Source organism: Microcaecilia unicolor, chromosome 1 (genome assembly GCF_901765095.1).
Source record: "Microcaecilia unicolor chromosome 1, aMicUni1.1, whole genome shotgun sequence".
Lineage (NCBI taxonomy): Eukaryota > Metazoa > Chordata > Amphibia > Gymnophiona > Siphonopidae > Microcaecilia > Microcaecilia unicolor.
The window spans coordinates 387,567,772-387,586,572 of record NC_044031.1 but is presented as its reverse complement, the minus strand read 5'-3'; the positions used below and the strand labels follow the sequence as shown (position 1 = coordinate 387,586,572).

General features: G+C 48.8%; 1 protein-coding gene across 1 annotated transcript in view; it reads left to right on the top strand.

Moving 5' to 3' along the window:
• DMC1 (DNA meiotic recombinase 1) overlaps positions 1-18,801 on the top strand; it is a 506,546-nt gene that overhangs the window by 361,154 nt on the left and 126,591 nt on the right. The window contains exon 11 of the mRNA XM_030210749.1: positions 14,680-14,794. Coding sequence (XP_030066609.1) covers positions 14,680-14,794 — 115 coding nt within the window. The remainder of the gene's footprint in view (positions 1-14,679; positions 14,795-18,801) is intronic.

The following is an 18,801-nucleotide window of genomic DNA, read 5'->3' as shown; positions in this document are numbered from 1 at the left end:
CCCTTCCCCATGTGTGTATCTCTCTATATAAAACGAATCTCCAACTTTCTAATGAAGCCAGAAACCTGAAACCGGAAGATGTAGTTGTGTAGATTGCTTTTTCCCCATGAGTGTCTGCCCCGCCCTCGCGTCACAACGTGATGACATCGAGGGCGGAGCACTGACACTCACTGAATCGCATCGTTCTCCCGTCACTATGCAACGAAACATAACGTCACACGCATCACAGACCTCTGAGAACGATGGACATGAAAAAAGTAAGGAGTATCAGCAGCTGCTGGAACTCGGAGGGAGGCGGGGAGGACCCTGGAACTTGGAGGGAGGGAAGGGGAACCCTGGAAGTTGGAGGGAGGGAAGGAGGGAGGACCCTGGAACTTGGAGGGAAGGGGGACCCTGGAACTTGGAAGGAAGAGGGACCCTGGAACTTGGAGGGAGGGAAGGGGGACCCTGTTACTTAGACGGAGGGGGAACCCTGGAATTTGGAGGGAGGGGAGACCCTGGAACTCGGACGGAGGGAGGCAGGGAGGGGGGACACGGCCCTGCAACTCGGAAGGAGGGAGGGTGAGAACACATTTAGCCTAACAATCCCTTTCAAAACATTAATTGCAGAAAGGCTATACCTTGCTAGCGCCCGTTTCATTGGTTTCAGAAACGTGCCTTTTATCCTAGTATGTACATAATCTTCCCCTTCTCGTAGGTACTGCTTCCCCAAAAAGAACATTTTAAATTTTATTCCTCCTCTACCTATTGTAAATACCCCCCCCCCCCCCAAGTATAGTCTGTTTCTTTGTTAACATCTTAAAAATAGAGTTTTGATAGCACTAGAAATGTTTATTTAAAAAAGAAATAGAATGGATAAACAAATTTAACTGATTTGCAAACTGTCCAGTACATTTAAAAATCATATGAAACAGTAGAAATACAAAAGTGCTACTGTATATTAATATGCAAACATCTCAAAAGTGCCCCACTCCATATAAAAAACCCACAGAACAAAATTGAAACAAAAAAAAATCTTTAGCCAGTGATCTTCAACTCTCCATTACTGTCTGCTAGTGCTGAAAAGAAAAAAGAAATCATGAATAGTGGCAAATGAAATGTGGGGGGGGGGGGGGGGGGGGGAGGGGGGGAGTAAAAAAAGAAACCATTCAGGGTGCATGTAACAAGCAGCTGGTGGAGCAATCCAAAGGCACCTTACCTGCATCAGGCAGGGGGGAGCAGGGACAGGTGGAAGTGGGTACAGTAGCCATGGAGATGCCTGTGAGGGTGAAAATAGAGATAGCATGTGGGGAGGGGACCTTCAACATGCAATACACAACAGGTGAAAGTATGGCATGAATAACTTATTGTATGTCCCTACAGAAAGGTAGGGTGAGACAGGGACCTGTCAAGGCAAGGAGAAAACTGGTAAACTATCTTGGAGTCCTGGGCACACAAAAGGTAGACAGAGGTGCATATAATCAGCAGGGGGAGGGGTTATACATATTGAATGTAGAAGATACTTACCATATGGGGGGGGGGGGGGGGGGGAGGCAGAAGGATGACCAGTATGGCTTGCTGTGGAAAGAAGAAAACAAAGGTGGATATGGCATGTGACAAACAGCATAGGACAGGTTGATATTGTGTATCTGGATTTTCAAAAGGCGTTTGACAAGGTACCTCATGAAAGGCTACAGAGGAAATTGGAGGGTCATGGGAAAGGAGGAAAACTCCTATTGTGGATTAAAAACTGGTTGAAGGATAGGAAACAGAGAGGGGGTTAAATGGGCAGTATTCACAATGGAGAAGGGTAGTTAGTGGGGTTCCTCAGGGGTCTGTGCTAGGACCGCTGCTTTTTAATATATTTATAAATGATTTAGAGATGGGAGTAACTAGCGAGGTAATTAAATTTGCTGATGTCACAAAGTTATTCAAAGTCGTTAACTCGCGACAGGATTGTGAAAAATTACAGAAGGACCTTACGAGACTGGGCGGCTAAATGACAGATGACGTTTAATGTGAGCAAGTGCAAGGTGATGCATGTGGGAAAAAAAAGAACCCGAATTATAGCTACTGTGATATCCCACTTCTCACGCAGGGTGACCTGGTTCTCAATATGCAAATCATATGCAGATTAGTGTGCTAGCCCTTCTCACTCAGGGTGACCTGGTTTCCACTCAGCAAATTAAGCAGGTCTCACCAACTGCATATTTCTCAGGCAACTCTTTATTCCAGCCCCTGGGCACACTTCTTCTAGCTTAACACTTTATGCTTTCATAGATCTTCACATTGAGCCTCCCCACACAGATACAGGGGCTCAGTACTATACCAATACTTTGGGGACTCTCAACCCCAGGCTTTGCAGCCTGCTTCTCTCAGTACTTTAGACACACAGTCTCTCCTTTGAACACACAGTTCTAGACACACAGTCTTTTCTTCTTCGGACACACAGGCCCTCCACGGAACACACAGTTCCTATAACTACTGAGGACACACAGTCAAACACTAATGCTTTAGGGACTTCTAACCCCAGGACTTTCAGCCTGCTGATCTCCTTTGGACACCCAGTCCACCCCAAGTCCATAAGGTTAGCCAGTATCTTTCAGGGGCTCTCCCTTCTTCTGCTGCTAGCTCACTTCCCCCTCCTTTCACAACTCAGGTGGGGTATAAAGTGGTTAATTAGCTATCCAGGACCCAGCCCATAATCTCCTACACCTGTGGACCTCCCAGGGCTCTCCCGGATCCTAGCAACCTCCATCTATTTCTAGCACCCTCTAGTGGCCTACACCATATAGGACAGCCTCATACCTTCTCACACTACGTCATGCAAGGTTCCACGTTAGGGACCAAGAAAGGGATCTGGGTGTCGTCGTCGATAATACACTGAAACCGTCTGCTCAGTGTGCTGCTGCGGCTCGGAAAGCGAATAGAATGTTGGGTATTATTAGGAAAGGTATGGAAAACAGGTGTGAGGATGTTATAATGCCGTTTTCTCCGAGGACAAGCAGGCTGCTTGTTCTCACGACTGGGTTGACGTCCACGGCAGCCCCCACCAACTGGAACAAAAACTTCGCAGGCGGTCCCGCACGCAGGGCACACCCACCACGCATGCGCGGCCGTCTTCCCGCCCATGCGCGACCGTTCCCGCTCAGTTTTTTTCGATTCCGCGCTGGAGAGAGACGTGTTATTGTCTCTCTCTCTGTCAGCCCCGGAAACCGGATTGCGGCCTAGCCGCGAGCTTTTTTCTCTTTTCGTGCGCGTTCGCGCTTCTTTTCTTTATTTTCCGTGTTAAAAAAAAAAAAAGAAGTTAGTTTGGCCCCTCGTCGTCTTTAACCGTGGGGGCGCCTCGTTGTGGCCGCGCGGTCGTTTCTTTTTCGGGTGTGCTTTTCACCACCACCATCGACGACTTTGACTTCGCCGACGCGATTTTTCCGTCGATGTCCTCGAAGTTCCCGAGCAGATTCAAAAAGTGTGGTCGGTGCGGCCGGCAGATCTCGCAAACCGATACCCACGCTTGGTGCCTCCAGTGCCTTGGGCCGGAGCATAATACCAAGATGTGCACCTTGTGTCTCGGCTTGCGGAAGCGGACACAGGTGGCGAGGCAAGTTCTTCGGGACCGTCTTTTTGGAACTTGCGCCGGCCCTTCGACGTCGACAGCATCGGTGTCGACGGCCGGATCTTCGGTACCGGTACCAATGTCGGCGAAATCGGCACCGACGATAGCACCGACCCCAGGAGCACAGGTACCGTTGGCCTGCCGGACCACCGGCAACGGTGTTGGTGAGCGACCGCACGGGCAGTCGGCCCCGGCCACTCCCTCTACCCAGGGCCATCGGGACCGAACCCTGTCAGACCCGATCCCTCGAGGCCGGGGGGGTTCTACCTCCTCTTCATCTCTGCCACCGAGCGCCGGTGATGGGCACTGAAAGAAGACTAAAAAACATCGTCATCGGTCGCCCACAGCGCACGGGCCTACCAGTTCCGGCGTCTCCAGAGATGACTCGACGCCGAGGAACCGGCAGTGCCGAGAGGAGAGGTCCCCCTCGGTCGAAGAGGTGTCGCTGCGTCAGTCCATGGGTGCTTCAGTACCGTCTCCTGGACCCGAGCAGCTTCCGGCACCCGCACTGGCCCCCCTGCCTTTCCCGACAGCGGGCCTTGATGAGTGCCTCCGAGCCATCCTTCCAGGGATTCTGGAAGGGCTGATGCGCCAGGCTTTGCCGGCACCGGGGGTGCTTGCGCCCCCGGCGCCGTTGATGGAGGTGCCGGCGTGCTCTAGCCCGATGCAGAGGCCTCCGACGCCGCTTGCGGTGCCGGTGTCGACAGCCACGCAGGTGGAATCCCCGTCGACGTCGATGGAGGAAGCTTCATCCCCACCGGCACGGGAGTCCACCGCTCGACGCCACCATTGAGGACATGGTTCCTCGCAGTCGAGACGGGCCCAGTTCAGGTCTGAGCTGCAAGAGCTCATGTCCGACACCGAGGAAGAGGCCTCATGGGGGGAGGAGGAGGACCCCAGATATTTCTCCTCAGAGGAGTCTGAGGGCCTTCCCTCCGACCCCACTCCTTCACCGGAGAGGAAGCTCTCGCCCCCTGAGAGCCTCTCCTTCGTTAGGGATATGTCTATTTGCATTCCCTTCCCCGTGGTCTCTGTGGATGAGCGGAAGGCTGAGATGCTCAAGGTCCTCGACTATCCATCACCACCTAGAGAGTCTTCCACGGTGCCGTTGCACAATGTCCTCAAAGAAACACTGCTTTGGAACTGGCTGAAGCCCTTATCTAACCCCACCATCCCCAAGAAAGCGGAGTCCCAATACAGAATCCACTCTGACCCAGAGTTGATGCGGCCCCAATTGCCTCATGACTCGGCGGTCGTGGACTCTGCTCTCAAGAGGGCACGGAGTTCGAAGGATACCGCCTCGGCGCCCCTGGGGCGGGAGTCTCGCACTCTGGACTCGTTTGGGAGGAAGGCCTACCTATCTTCCATGCTCGTGACCCGCATCCAGTCGTACCAGCTCTACACGAGCATTCACATGCGGAACAATGTGAAGCAACTGGCGGACCTAGTCGACAAGCTCCCTCCGGAGCAGTCCAGGCCTTTTCAGGAGGTGGTCAGGCAGCTGAAGGCGTGCAGAAAGTTCCTGTCCAGGGGTATCTATGACACCTGTGATGTGGCATCTCGAGCTGCGGCCCAAGGTATAGTGATGCGCAGACTCTCCTGGCTGCGTGCCTCTAACCTGGACAACCGCACCCAGCAACGACTGACGGATGTCCCTTGCCGGGGGGATAATATCTTTGGCGAGAAGGTCGAGCAGTTGGTGGACCAACTACACCAGCGGGAAACCGCTCTCGACAAGCTCTCCCACTGGGCGCCTTCAGCATCCACCTCAGCAGGTGGACGTTTTTCCCGGGCCAGGCAGGCTGCACCCTACGCCTACAACAAGCGTAGGTACACCCAGCCGGCTCGAAGGCCTCCTCAGGCACAGGGACAGTCCCAGTGCGCTCGTTCCCGTCAACAGCGTGCGCCTAAGCAGCCCCCTGCGCCTCCACAGCAAAAGCCGTGGACGGGCTTTTGACTGGATCCATGGGAACATAGCCGCCATCAAAGTGTCCGTACCTGACGATCCGCCGGTCGGGGGGAGGTTGAAAGTTTTTCACCAAAGGTGGCCTCTGATAACCTCCGACCAGTGGGTTCTCCAAATAGTGTGGTGCGGATACGCCCTGAATTTGGCCTCCACTCCACCAAATTGCCCACCGGGAGCCCAATCCTTCAGCTCCCATCACAAGCAGGTACTTGCAGAGGAACTCTCCGCCCTTCTCAGCGCCAATGCGGTCGAGCCCGTGCCACCAGGGCAGGAAGGGCAGGGATTCTATTCCAGGTACTTCCTTGTGGAAAAGAAAACAGGGGGGATGCGTCCCATCCTAGACCTGAGAGGCCTGAACAAATACCTGATCAAAGAGAAGTTCAGGATACTTTCCTTAGGCACCCTTCTACCAATGATTCAGAAAGACGATTGGCTATGTTCCCTGGATTTAAAGGACGCTTATACTCACATCCCGATACTGCCAGCCCACAGACAGTATCTCAGATTCCGCCTGGGGACATGGCACTTTCAGTATTGTGTGCTGCCCTTTGGGCTCACCTCTGCCCCACGGGTGTTCACGAAGTGCCTCGTGGTGGTCGCAAACTGGGAGTGCACGTGTTCCCATATCTCGACGATTGGCTGGTCAAGAACACCTCGGAGGCAGGGGCTCTCCGGTCCATGCAGTGCACTGTTCACCTCCTGGAGCTGCTGGGGTTTGTGATAAATTACCCAAAGTCCAATCTCCAACCAGTCCAATCTCTGGTATTCATAGGAGCTCTGCTGAATTCACAGACGGCTCAGGCCTTTCTTCCCAAGGCGAGGGCCCACAACCTCCTGTCCCTCGCTTCCCAGACCAGAGCGTCTCAGCAGGTCACAGCTCGGCAGATGTTGAGACTCCTGGGTCATATGGCCTCTACAGTTCATGTGACTCCCATGGCTCGTCTTCACATGAGATCTGCTCAATGGACCCTAGCTTCCCAGTGGTGCCAAGCCACCGGGAATCTAGAAGATGTCATCCGCCTGTCCCTCAGTTGCCGCAATTCGCTGCACTGGTGGACACTTCGGACCAATTTGACCCTGGGACGTCCATTCCAAATTCCGCAGCCCACGAAGGTGCTGACAATGGATGCATCTCGCCTGGGGTGGGGAGCTCATGTCGATGGGCTTCACACCCAGGGACTGTGGTCCCTCCAGGAACAGGATCTTCAGATCAACCTCCTGGAGCTCCGAGCGGTCTGGAACGCACTGAAGGCCTTCAGAGATCGGCTGTCCTATCAAATTATCCAAATTCGGACAGACAATCAGGTTGCAATGTATTACATCAACAAGCAGGGGGGCACCGGATTTCGCCCCCTGTGTCAGGAAGCCGTCGGGATATGGCGTTGGGCCTGCCAGTTCGGCATGCTTCTTCAAGCCACATACCTGGCAGGCGTAAACAACAGTCTGGCCGACAGACTGAGCAGAGTCATGCAACCGCACGAGTGGTCGCTCCATTCCAGAGTGGTATGCAAGATCTTCCGAGAGTGGGGCACTCCCTCGGTGGACCTTTTCGCCTCTCAGACCAACCACAAGCTGCCTCTGATCTGTTCCAGACTACAGGCACACGGCAGACTAGCGTCGGATGCCTTTCTCCTCCATTGGGGGACCGGCCTCCTGTATGCTTATCCTCCCATACCTTTGGTGGGGAAGACCTTACTGAAGCTCAAGCAAGACCACGGCACCATGATTCTGATAGCGCCTTTTTGGCCCCGTCAGATCTGGTTCCCTCCGAAGAACCGTGGAGATTGGAGTGTTTTCCGACCCTCATTTCGCAGAACAACGGAGCGCTTCTGCACCCCAACCTTCAGTCTCTGGCTCTCACGGCCTGGATGTTGAGGGCGTAGACTTTGCTTCGTTGGGTCTGTCTGAGGGTGTCTCCCGCGTCTTGCTTGCCTCTAGAAAGGATTCCACTAAAAAGAGTTACTTTTTTAAGTAGAGGAGGTTTGTCGTTTGGTGTGAGAGCAAGGCCCTAGAACCTCGCTCTTGTCCTGCACAAAACCTGCTTGAATACCTTCAGCACTTATCAGAGTCTGGTCTCAAGACCAACTCAGTAAGGAATCACCTTAGTGCAATTAGTGCTTACCATTATCGTGTAGAGGGTAAAGCCATCTCTGGAGAGCCTTTAGTCGTTCGATTCATGAGAGGCTTGCTTTTGTCAAGGCCCCCTGTCAAGCCTCCTGCAGTGTCATGGGATCTCAACGTTGTCCTCACCCAGCTGTTGAAACCTCCTTTTGAGCCACTGAATTCCTGCCATCTGAAGTACTTGACCTGGAAGGTCATTTTCTTGGTGGCAGTTACTTCAGCTCGTAGAGTCAGTGAGCTGCAAGCCTTGGTAGCTCATGCTCCTTATACCAAATTTCATCATAACAGAGTAGTACTCCGCACTCACCCTAAGTTCCTGCCAAAGGTGGTGTCAGAGTTCCATCTTAACCAGTCAATTGTCTTGCCAACATTCTTTCCCAGACCACATACCCGCCCTGCTGAACGTCAGTTGCACACATTGGACTGCAAGCGAGCGTTGGCCTTCTATCTGGAGCAGACACATCCCCACAGACAGTCCGCCCAATTGTTTATTTCTTACGACCCCAACAGGAAAGGGGTCGCTGTCGGGAAACGCACCATCTCCAATTGGCTAGCAGATTGCATTTCCTTCACTTATGCCCATGCTGGGCTGGCTCTTGAGGGTCATGTCACGGCTCATAGTGTTAGAGCCATGGCAGCGTCAGTGGCCCACTTGAAGTCAGCCACTATTGAAGAGATTTGCAAGGCTGCGACGTGGTCATCTGTCCACACATTCACATCACATTACTGCCTCCAGCAGGATACCCGATGCGACAGTCGGTTCGGGCAGTCGGTGCTGCAGAATCTGTTTGGAGTTTGAATCCAACGCCACCCTCCAGGACCCGATTTTGTTCTGTTCAGGCTGCACTCTCAGTTAGTTGTTCTTCGTAGGTCAATTTCCGTTATGCCCTCGCCGTTGCGAGGTTCAATTGACCTGGGTTCTTGTTTTGAGTGAGCCTGAGAGCTAAGGATACCCAAGTCGTGAGAACAAGCAGCCTGCTTGTCCTCGGAGAAAGCGAATGATACATACCTGTAGCAGGTGTTCTCCGAGGACAGCAGGCTGATTGTTCTCATCTACCCTCCCTCCTCCCCTTTGGAATTGCGTTTTTTTCCTCATTCCTTTGCTTGTCATTCAACTGAGCGGGAACGGTCGCGTACGGGCGGGAAGACGGCCGCGCATGCGTGGTGGGCGTGCCCTGCGTGCGGGACCGCCCGCAAAGTTTTTGTTCCGGTTGGTGGGGGCTGCCGTGGACGTCAACCCAGTCGTGAGAACAATCAGCCTGCTGTCCTCGGAGAACACCTGCTACAGGTATGTATCATTCGCTATATCGCTCCATGGTGCGACCGCACCTTGAATATTGTGTTCAATTCTGGTCGCCGCATCTTAAGAAAGATATAGTGGAATTGGAAAAGGTGCAGCGAAGGGCGACTAAAATGATAGCGGGGATGGGACGACTTCCCTATGAACAAAGACTAAGGAGGCTAGGGCTTTTCAGCTTGGAGAAGAGACGGCTGAGGGGAGACATGATAGAGGTATATAAAATAATGAGTGGAGTGGAACAGGTGGATGTGAAGCGTCTGTTCACGCTTTCCAAAAATACTAGGACTAGGGGGCATGCGATGAAACTACAGTGTAGTAAATTTAAAACAAATCGGAGAAAATTTTTCTTCACCCAACGCGTAATTAAACTCTGGAATTTGTTGCCAGAGAACTTGGTGAAGGCGGTTTGCTTGGCAGAGTTTAAAAGGGGGTTAGACGGTTTCCTAAAGGACAAGTCCATAAACCGCTACTAAATGGACTTGGGAAAAATCCACAATTCCAGGAATAACATGTATAGAATGTACGTTTGGGAAACTTACCAGGTGCCCTTGGCCTGGATTGGCCGCTGTCGTGGACAGGATGCTGGGCTCGATGGACCCTTGGTCTTTTTCCAGTGTGGCATTACTTATGTACTTATGGAGAAAGACATGCGACAACCTACCCACTGTACCCACTGCACTGATCTGTCTGAGAGCTACAGTCCCAGAAAGAGCATCTGAGATTGCCTCTATTGCTCCTGGAAATGCTTTTCAGCTTGTTTCGTCTCCTGCAGCTCCTGCAACATCGCCTCAACCTCAAGCTGCATCTGCTGGCAGAGAACACCAGCCGCAAGCCACATTTGCTGGCACAGCTCATCAGATGCAAGACGCATTGACTCTGTTGCAAGCTGCACCCCCTCAACAACCTGTGCCAGTAGTTTGCGGATGCCAGCATTCCATTCATCCTGCTGTTCCCACATCTGGCTCAACTCAGCCTGAGGCACTCCAAGCAATTCTGCCCCTTTCCCTGGGGGATTTAGTTGTGCCTCAGCCACAAGGCCCTGTGGGGGGGGGACAACCAGGTGAGGGTAAGAGTCACTGTCTTCCTCATCCTCAGCTTCCTGGACAGTGGGTGATAGGGTCCCCACTCCAAAGCCAATAAAATAGGGAAAAAACACAATAACAATAACATTCCACAACTACTCTCTACCCCCCATTCTAAGCATACTGCACCCACTTAACTCACCATCTTCTCTGTCTTTCCCAGTGCCACAGGGGGCCTCTGCTTCTGGCACCCCTGTGGAAGTGCCCTCTGGAGGATCAATCCCTATGGATAAAACACAAGACTATCCAGCTTATTTTCGAAAGAGAAAAACGCCTATAGTACGACCTAAATCGGGAGATAGACGTTTGTCTCGCAAAGGCACCCAAATCGGTATAATCGAAAGCCAATTTTGGGCGTTTCCAACTGCACTCCGTCGCGGGAACGAATAAAGTTGACGGGGGCGTGTCGGAGGCGTGGTGGAGGCGGAACTGGGGCGTGGTTATCAGCTCCAACTGCCCAGATGACCACTGGAGGGAATCGGGGATGACCTCCCCGGACTCCCCCAGTGGTCACTAACCCCCTCCCACCAAAAAAACCCCACTTTAAAAACTTTTTTTCCAGCCTGTATGCCAGCCTCAAATGCCGTACCCACCTCCATGACAGCAGAATGTGTTCGATCCTGTCACAGCCTTTCCCTGGGTCAAATGTGGCTCTCGGGTGCAGTACAGGGTCACATCAGCATTGCATTGTGGTGGGTGTAGGGTATTGGGCTCCGTGATTTCATTAGCTTGTGTTACAGTCTCACGATGTTGGTAGTTGGTAGGCTCTTCTCCCATGGTGCTTTTCCCCCTGCCTACTGGGTCAGAGTGTGCCCTGTTGTGTTTCCTGTTGTAGTCCATGCGGTAGTGGCCATTTTTGTAAACCAGTTTTAGTTCCCTTTCCTGTGTTAGCTACATTAGACAACTTAGTTCTTCCCTTGAATGTGGCTGAAAGAGGGCATTGTACAGCATTCTGCCAGCTCTGACCTACTGCTCATCTCAGTACCAGGGAGACTCGTTGCCAGTGGGGCACAACCTCTGATCTGCAGTTAACTGTGAGTAACGGCAGTTATTCCAATAAAGGACGTTTTCGGAGAGATTAGTCTTCAGGTGTCAACTGGTGTGCCAATGTTGTATAGCAGCAACCAGTCCTAGAGGCCTGCGTGTTATCAGGTCCCTGGAGCACTTTTAGTGGGTACCGCAGTGCACTTCAGCCAGGTGGCCCCAGGCCCATCCCCCACCCCCCACCTGTAACTTTTGTGCTGGTAAATGGGAGGCCTCCAAAACCCACTATACCTACAAGTAGGTGCCCCCTTCACCCCTAAGAGCTATGGTAGTGTACATTTGTGGGTTTTTGGGGAGGGGGTTTGGGAGCTCAGCACCCGTGGTAAGGGAGCTATGCATGTGGGAGCTTTTTCTGAAGTCCACCGCACTGACCTAGGGTGCCCAGTTGGTGTCCTGGCATATCAGGGGGGCCAGTGTACTACCAATCCTGGCCCCTCCCACGACCAAATGGCTCGGATTAGGACGTTTTTGAGCTGGGCGTTTTTAGTTTCCATTATCGCTAAAAAAAACAAACGCCCAGCTCAAAAACGTCCATTTTTTTCGAAAATTTGGTTCGGCCCGCCCCTTCACGGACCCATTCTCGGAGATAAACGCCCATGGAGATAAGCGTTTCTGTTCGATTATGCCCCTCAATATGAATCACACAGTTTTATCATTACCGAAACACACCCCCTCGCAAAAAGCAAACCCAATTCACCATTCTCTCCATTGGTGAGCACCTCTGACGTATCCAAGCCACCATGCAGCCCTGAAACTGTCTCATGCCATATGGTGGCTATAATGCACTCCTCAACGGGGTAAGCATCAAACATCGGGGGTCCCCTCCCCAGTACTCCTTCCATGCTTGGACAACATGGAAGCCACTGGTGTTTGCACTGCTCCACAGTGTTCTTTTTTTACACCAAACGCACTGATATCCGCAGCTATCTGCCTCCAAATGAGGAGTCTCTGACTGTTAGTGACTTAAATAAAAAAAACCTTTAAAATCATTGGAGACGTGATGCACCAGGACTTCAAGCTCATGCCCGCAGAAGAAAGTAGGTGTTGATGCCCCTGTATAAGTTGTTGGTGAGGCCCCACCTGGAGTATTGTGTTCAGTTTTGGAGGCCGTATCTTGCTAAAGATTTAAAAAGAATTGAAGCGGTGCAAAGAAAAGCTACGAGAATGGTATGGGATTTGCGTTACAAGACGTATGAGGAGAGACTTGCTGACCTGAACATGTATACCCTGGAGGAAAGGAGAAACAGGGGTGGTATGATACAGATGTTCAAATATTTGAAAGGTATTAATCTGCAAACGAACCTTTTCCAGAAATGGGAAGGCGGTAGAACAAGAGGACATGAAATGAGATTGAAGGGGAGCAGACTCAAGAAAAATGTCAGGAAGTATTTTTCCACGGAGAGAGTGGTGGATACTTGGAATGCCTTCCCGCGGAAGGTGGTGGAGATAAAAACGGTAACGGAATTCAAACATGCATGGGATAAACATAAAGGAATCCTGTTGAGAAGGAAGGGATCCTCAGAAGCTTAGCCGAGATTGAGTGGCAGAGCCGGTGGGGAGAGGCGGGGCTGGTGGTTGGGAGGCAGGGCTAATGCTGGGCAAAACTTCTACGCTATGTTCCCTGAAAATGGCAGATACAAATCAAGGTAAGGTATACACAAAATGTAGCACATGAGTTTATCTTGTTGGGCAGACTGGATGGACCATGCAGGTCTTTTTCTGTCGTCATCTACTATGTTACTATCCTCGCTGAATTTGGGGACACACTTTTATTTTGGTTTTCCATTCTGCAGCATGTCCTCATCCATGTGGGGCTAACTGTGCTGCATGTCCTCCTCCTTGCCTCTTGGCACTTAAGGAAAAAAGTATTAGCTGCAAACATTACACAACATGACAAAGCAGTAAAAAAAACAAAAAAACACCCACCCTCAAAAGTATTTACATACTTATCGAAAAAATAGAATATAATGGGAAAAAAAGGTGAAAAACAAAAAACAGTACAGCATTACAGACTGAGGGAGTACCGTGATCCACGCAGACAAACACTGACACAAAAGCTAACACAGTTGATGTGAACAGCAAAGAGGCTGGTATAGCAAAAGTGCTAGGCTTCTAAAGCAGATTTGCGACACTTTACTGTGCTTGAGTACCATACGCCAAGATTTTACAATAGACGCTTGTGACGCAGTTGCTATTTCTGCTTTTTTTTTTTTCTGGGGCATGCAGTCAACATCAACACATACCGTGAGACTTTTCTGTGCATGCGCTAGGGACTTTCCCCTACCAAACTGCACCCAGACTTTCCATGTATCCTGTTTGTATGCGAGTTCCTTTGAGCATTGATCGATTTTCTACATTCATTAAGTTCAACTGTGGCTATAAACTCACGCGGCTGTTAATGATGACTTTTGAGTATCAGCCTGTCAGTGTCTTAGACATCTTCAATCTTGGAATGGGTGGGTTGGTTTGTGTGCCTGTAGAATTCTGCTTTCCTTGGACACTCTCCGTTATGGGTAAGCAGCTATGCTTTCTTTATGGACAAACAGCCACACAAGTGGTGACTCCCTAGCTGAGGATTGTGGTCTAGTTCTTGCAGAGCTGTAGCAAGCTGTAATTGTGCCTTGTGCAACTTGACCATCATGGCACCCTCACCCCCACCAATAACCCCCCCCCCCCCCCGGCATCCGTCCTCCTCCTGAAGTCCTCCCCTGAAGACTCCCCCCAAGCATGTCCAGTCCCCTCCTGAAAGGCTCCCCAGAAGAACCCCCCTCCCCAAGTGCATCCATCCCTTACTAAAAACCCTCTCCCCAGAAGAAACCTCCCTCCCAAAGAGACCCTCACCCCACGGGCCTTCCTAAAGGATACCCTGATGGTCTAAGATATGGCAGGCAGCAGCAAACACCAGTTGCTAGGATGCACTTGAAGTGCAAATTCTGTATCATCAATTGCATGCTTAACAGCCATTAGAGAATACTAATGTAAGCCTGCATTTACTCACCAACATTTAGGCACTGCCATTTATGCCATGTCAATGGCTGGTATAAATGTTCATGGCTAAATATTGCAGTTGTGCGCATAACTGATAGTATTGCAGAATCTTAGTGCATAAGTGTTGGGCATGCCCCTGACTCATCCATATCCCTCCCACATCTGCACTCCCTTGCAGTTACATATTATAGATTTCTCCATGCTAAGTTTCTAGAATACCAACTAAGTGCAGTTATGTAGTTAACTGCCAACTCGTGCCAATTAACTCAATTATTGGTGATTATTGGTTAGTACCAATTAATGGCTAATTTGCTAATTAACATGCATGTAATTGGAATTAAATTGTGTGCACAATTTTGTATGCTAAGCATGAAAATATATGTGGAAGATTATAGAATGAGAGGGTATGCTGAAGCTCTTCTACCAGTACAGAAAGCACTATAGCAGACTTATAGGCTAAGCTTTGCTTTCAAACTCAAGGCCATATTTAATTTTTATGCCTTTATATGAGACACTGAGATGTGTATATCCAGTTACAGTATCTGTATTTTGTATTATTTCATTTTTATTTATTTTGATTCAGATCATAGACTCCATCATGGCCCTCTTCCGCGTTGATTTTAGTGGCCGTGGTGAACTTGCAGAGCGACAGCAGAAACTTGCTCAGATGTTATCACGACTCCAGAAAATATCAGAAGGCAAGTAATATTTGAAATGCAGAGGCGGTAGGTGTAGCTTCACTGAGGCAAAAGCAAGCTATTTAAAAGCTTGGGCAGGGATTCAGTTTGCGATCTTGATGCAATTTGTTGAATTCCTAACTTTCTTCTTTTGCATTATGCCTTCTTTCCATTTTTTAAATGTCTCACAAAAAATACCAAGAAGTACTTTCTCTTCCTTCTTACCAAGACACTAAATCAGTAAGGGGACAATTTCCTCCTCATCCTTTCATGCTGATCAGGCATTCATTTTGCTGCCTTTTTTTCCCAAGACAGGCCAAACAGCTGATTCCTCCTATCCTGCTCTAGACATGGCCTTTTCTGCTCCTCAGCCCCCTCCTCCTACTTTTAACTTTATCATTCCTCCTCTCTATTACTGTGTCTCTCCCAGGTAAGAAAATGTTTCTTCTCTGTAACAAGTAAATGCAGTTTTCCTTAGTAACTTTCTCTAAAGTACAGATAGGTGAGGAAATAAGACAAATGGAGGTACTTTTATAAAACATTTTTTTCTCCAAGGACAAACAGGGTGATATTTACACACTGATGGACAGCAACTTCTGATGGAGCACTGTGCAGAAGCTGCTCTCCAGCAACTTTTGGAAGCATTTGAGGGTGGTGCACAGCACATGCATGCGCCTTTCTGCCAGCCATCCTCATGTGAGACCAAGTCAGTCTCTTCTGTGGAGTTGTATGGTCATGTTTGTCAGCATCTCACCTCATTTCATGTGCCTGTTCAACACAGTGCCTGAATTTCTTTTTTTCTTTTCTTTTTTTTTAATTAATGAACTTATTTAATTTTAAATGAAATAACCAAGCCAACTCTGCTTGTACAGAAAGTGATATAATATTATAGAAAACTAGTCTTAAATAAAATTAAATTCTTTAGTTTAACTATTCTATCTTTATTAATCATTCCAGAACAAACAGATATTAATGTACAACCAAAAGCATTGTAATAGGTTATGTCATCTGGAATGAATTTTTCATAATAAACAGTGAAAGTAAATAAAAGAAAGAACAACAATAAGCATTGAACTCCAAATCTATAAGAAAGAAACAAAGTCAAAACAAAGAACTAAATCTAAAAGCAACCCTCCAAAATATCCCTGCACCCTGACTTTTCATATTATAAGAATGATATGCAAACATCCGCCCATATGGCAATCTTATAAATATCACTTGTCAAAAAATTAACAAATCTGCAAAGAGCAAACTTAAATGAGAAACTAAATGATATGCTCTAGATAGCTCTATAAGGTGACTATGTTAATATCGATAATTATATATTAAATAGTTTTAATAAAGAGGCCTCAATAGCCCAGGGTACCAACTCAGTGGACACACTCAGTGGATACGGCAGTGACGTACCAAGGTAGGGGCGGTCCACCCCGGGTGCATGCCGCTGGGGGAGTGCTGCGCGCCTGTCGGCTCCGCTCGTTCCATGCTCCCTCTGCCCCGGAACAGGTTACTTCCTGTTCCGGGGCAGAGGGAGCATGGAACGAGCGAAGCCGACAGGCGCGCAGCACCCCCCCCCCCCCCCAGCAGGTAAAAATGCACCCGGGGGGGTCCTTTTGCTGGGGGGGGGGGTTGCGCTGCACCCGGGGGGGGGCACATCGGCGATCCTCCCCGGGTGTCAGCCACCCTAGGAACGCCACTGGGATACGGAAGATGTTTGTATTCTCTCCTGAAGAAGGAACGAAACAGTGAGAATTCTACGGCTGTCGAGAGAGAAATCTAAAAAGATCAAGAAATTGACTGTTTGTAAAACCACCCATGTGGAGGCGCCTCCCGTCGGATGTTTTTTTTCCCCCCGGGTTTAAAGCTAAGTACTCCAGTTACCGTTGAGTTGTTTTGCAATTTTCTAGGCAACTTTTTCTCTTGATAACATTAACAGTTTTCTCTTCTGATTTATACTACTATATCAACAAACTGTATTATTGTTGACTATGTTAACATTTTGGTTTAATATTTAATTAACATTAACATTACAACCTTTCTGTTTTTTACTACAGATTGTTTGAAGTATTTCACTCTGTAGTTTTTTCAGAAGGTTGTTGGCACATGATAAAAGCCTTATCAGGTGTGTCCACTGAGTTGGTGCCCTGGGCTATTGAGGCCTGTTAAAACTATTTAATATGTTATCCTATAAATATAACATTGAAGTTAAGGTCAAATATAAGATTAAGCAGCATCATAATGGTTAATATACTGTCATAACATAGAGAACAGCCTCATATAGAACCACCCCATATAAATGAACACTAGATCTATCAGCGTATTCCTTACAAAACTGAGTCTCATCTGAGGTATAATGCACCTTCAAAGAGTACTGAGGATGCAGTTGCTTACCAAATTACCGGATGTCATTTTTTCTCATACTTGTCTTTTTGGCCCTGCAATGTGGTGGTAATCTTATCATATGTATTTATTTATTATGATTTATTGGCGACTTTTTTGAAGGAATTCACTCAAGGCTGTGTACAGTAAGAATAAATCAAACATAATTACAGCAGTAAAAATATTCAAATAACAATACAAAGTGTGGCGTGGAGGGGCATAATCGAAAGGGCGTCCAAGTACGCAATAGGACGTCCTTACGAAAACGTCAAAAATCAGGCATGTATAATCGGAAAATAGTATGGCCGTTTTTCGATAAACGATTATCCCTGTAGCAAAACCACCAAATGAGGAGCGCATAAGCGTGACTAAATTGGGCGTCCTAACACGTTCAATTATCGCAGGTGCAAATGACCAAATCAGAAAGTGTGTAAAAGAATGTACATAGGTGTACCGCAAGCACAGTACATGCTGTTCTGGACATCCAGGTACGGGAAAATATGAGGAACGTTTATACGCATCAACTACAGAAAGATCATGCTGCTCCACCGAATATTCCTCATATGTGCCCTTTCTGGATGTCCGGAACTGCATGCAGCTATATGCATATTGTGTATATATGAAAAGGGTCGGGTGCTTCATACTCATCTATATAAGGCAAGTTCCGCACGCATAACAACCAGACATGCACGTCAAAGACGTCTATGCTTACGACGGCGTCCACGTGCTGATAGGGCCATATATGGGATGGTCATCCATATATGGCGCTGTGCACGAAACGACGTCCATCACGCAAGGACGTCTATATAAGGCACATGTTTTCCAACATGTGAAAAAATGGCGCACCGACGTGAGCCTCATTTCGGGCACGAAGAAAGCCTGCTGCTGATGCGGCTATACCTAAGGCACCGCCATCGGCTATTTATCAGCCACCACCACCTGCCCCCCAGGCTCCAGGCCATGAGAGCCTGGTCCCGCATTAGGGACAGGCTTGAAAGGTAAGTGTTTGGCCCACACCCCCCCCCCCTCCTGTACCTACACATATAACAGCTCCGTCATCAATGTAACCAGTAACTGGAGTGTGCATGCAAGGATAATGAGTACTATGGGTACATACACAATCACTAATAAAATGTTCTTGAAAGGACGACCATTCCCACATCCCTACAATAATGTATTTCGTTATTTAATTATTTCTTGCCTGTGAACCCCACATTTTCCCACCCCTCTTTGCAGGCTCTATGTGGCTTACAACACATTGGAATAGTGGAAACATTATACCAATTAAACGTATACTATACTTGATAACAGGGTAATGATAACACATATAAAGTAGTTTTACAAGCATAAATTATAATGCATACAAACGGTACTTTCTGGCCTCATGGCCACCTCTATGGCATCATCTGCATAGAAGCCAACTCGGTGGCTGCTGTGGGTGCTTGAACACCCCCAATATAGAATAAATGCCTTGTATGGATCCAGGGAGGGGTGATCTCCATTGGGGGTAGCACCCCCAAAAATTGTAAAAAGGTGGCTTCTATGAATCTGGACCAATGGAGATGATCCCTCCCCCCCAACAGTGTTGACCCTCTCTCTGCTATTTGAATAACAAATGAATGTGTGTGCAGAGGGCAAGAAGGACCATCCCC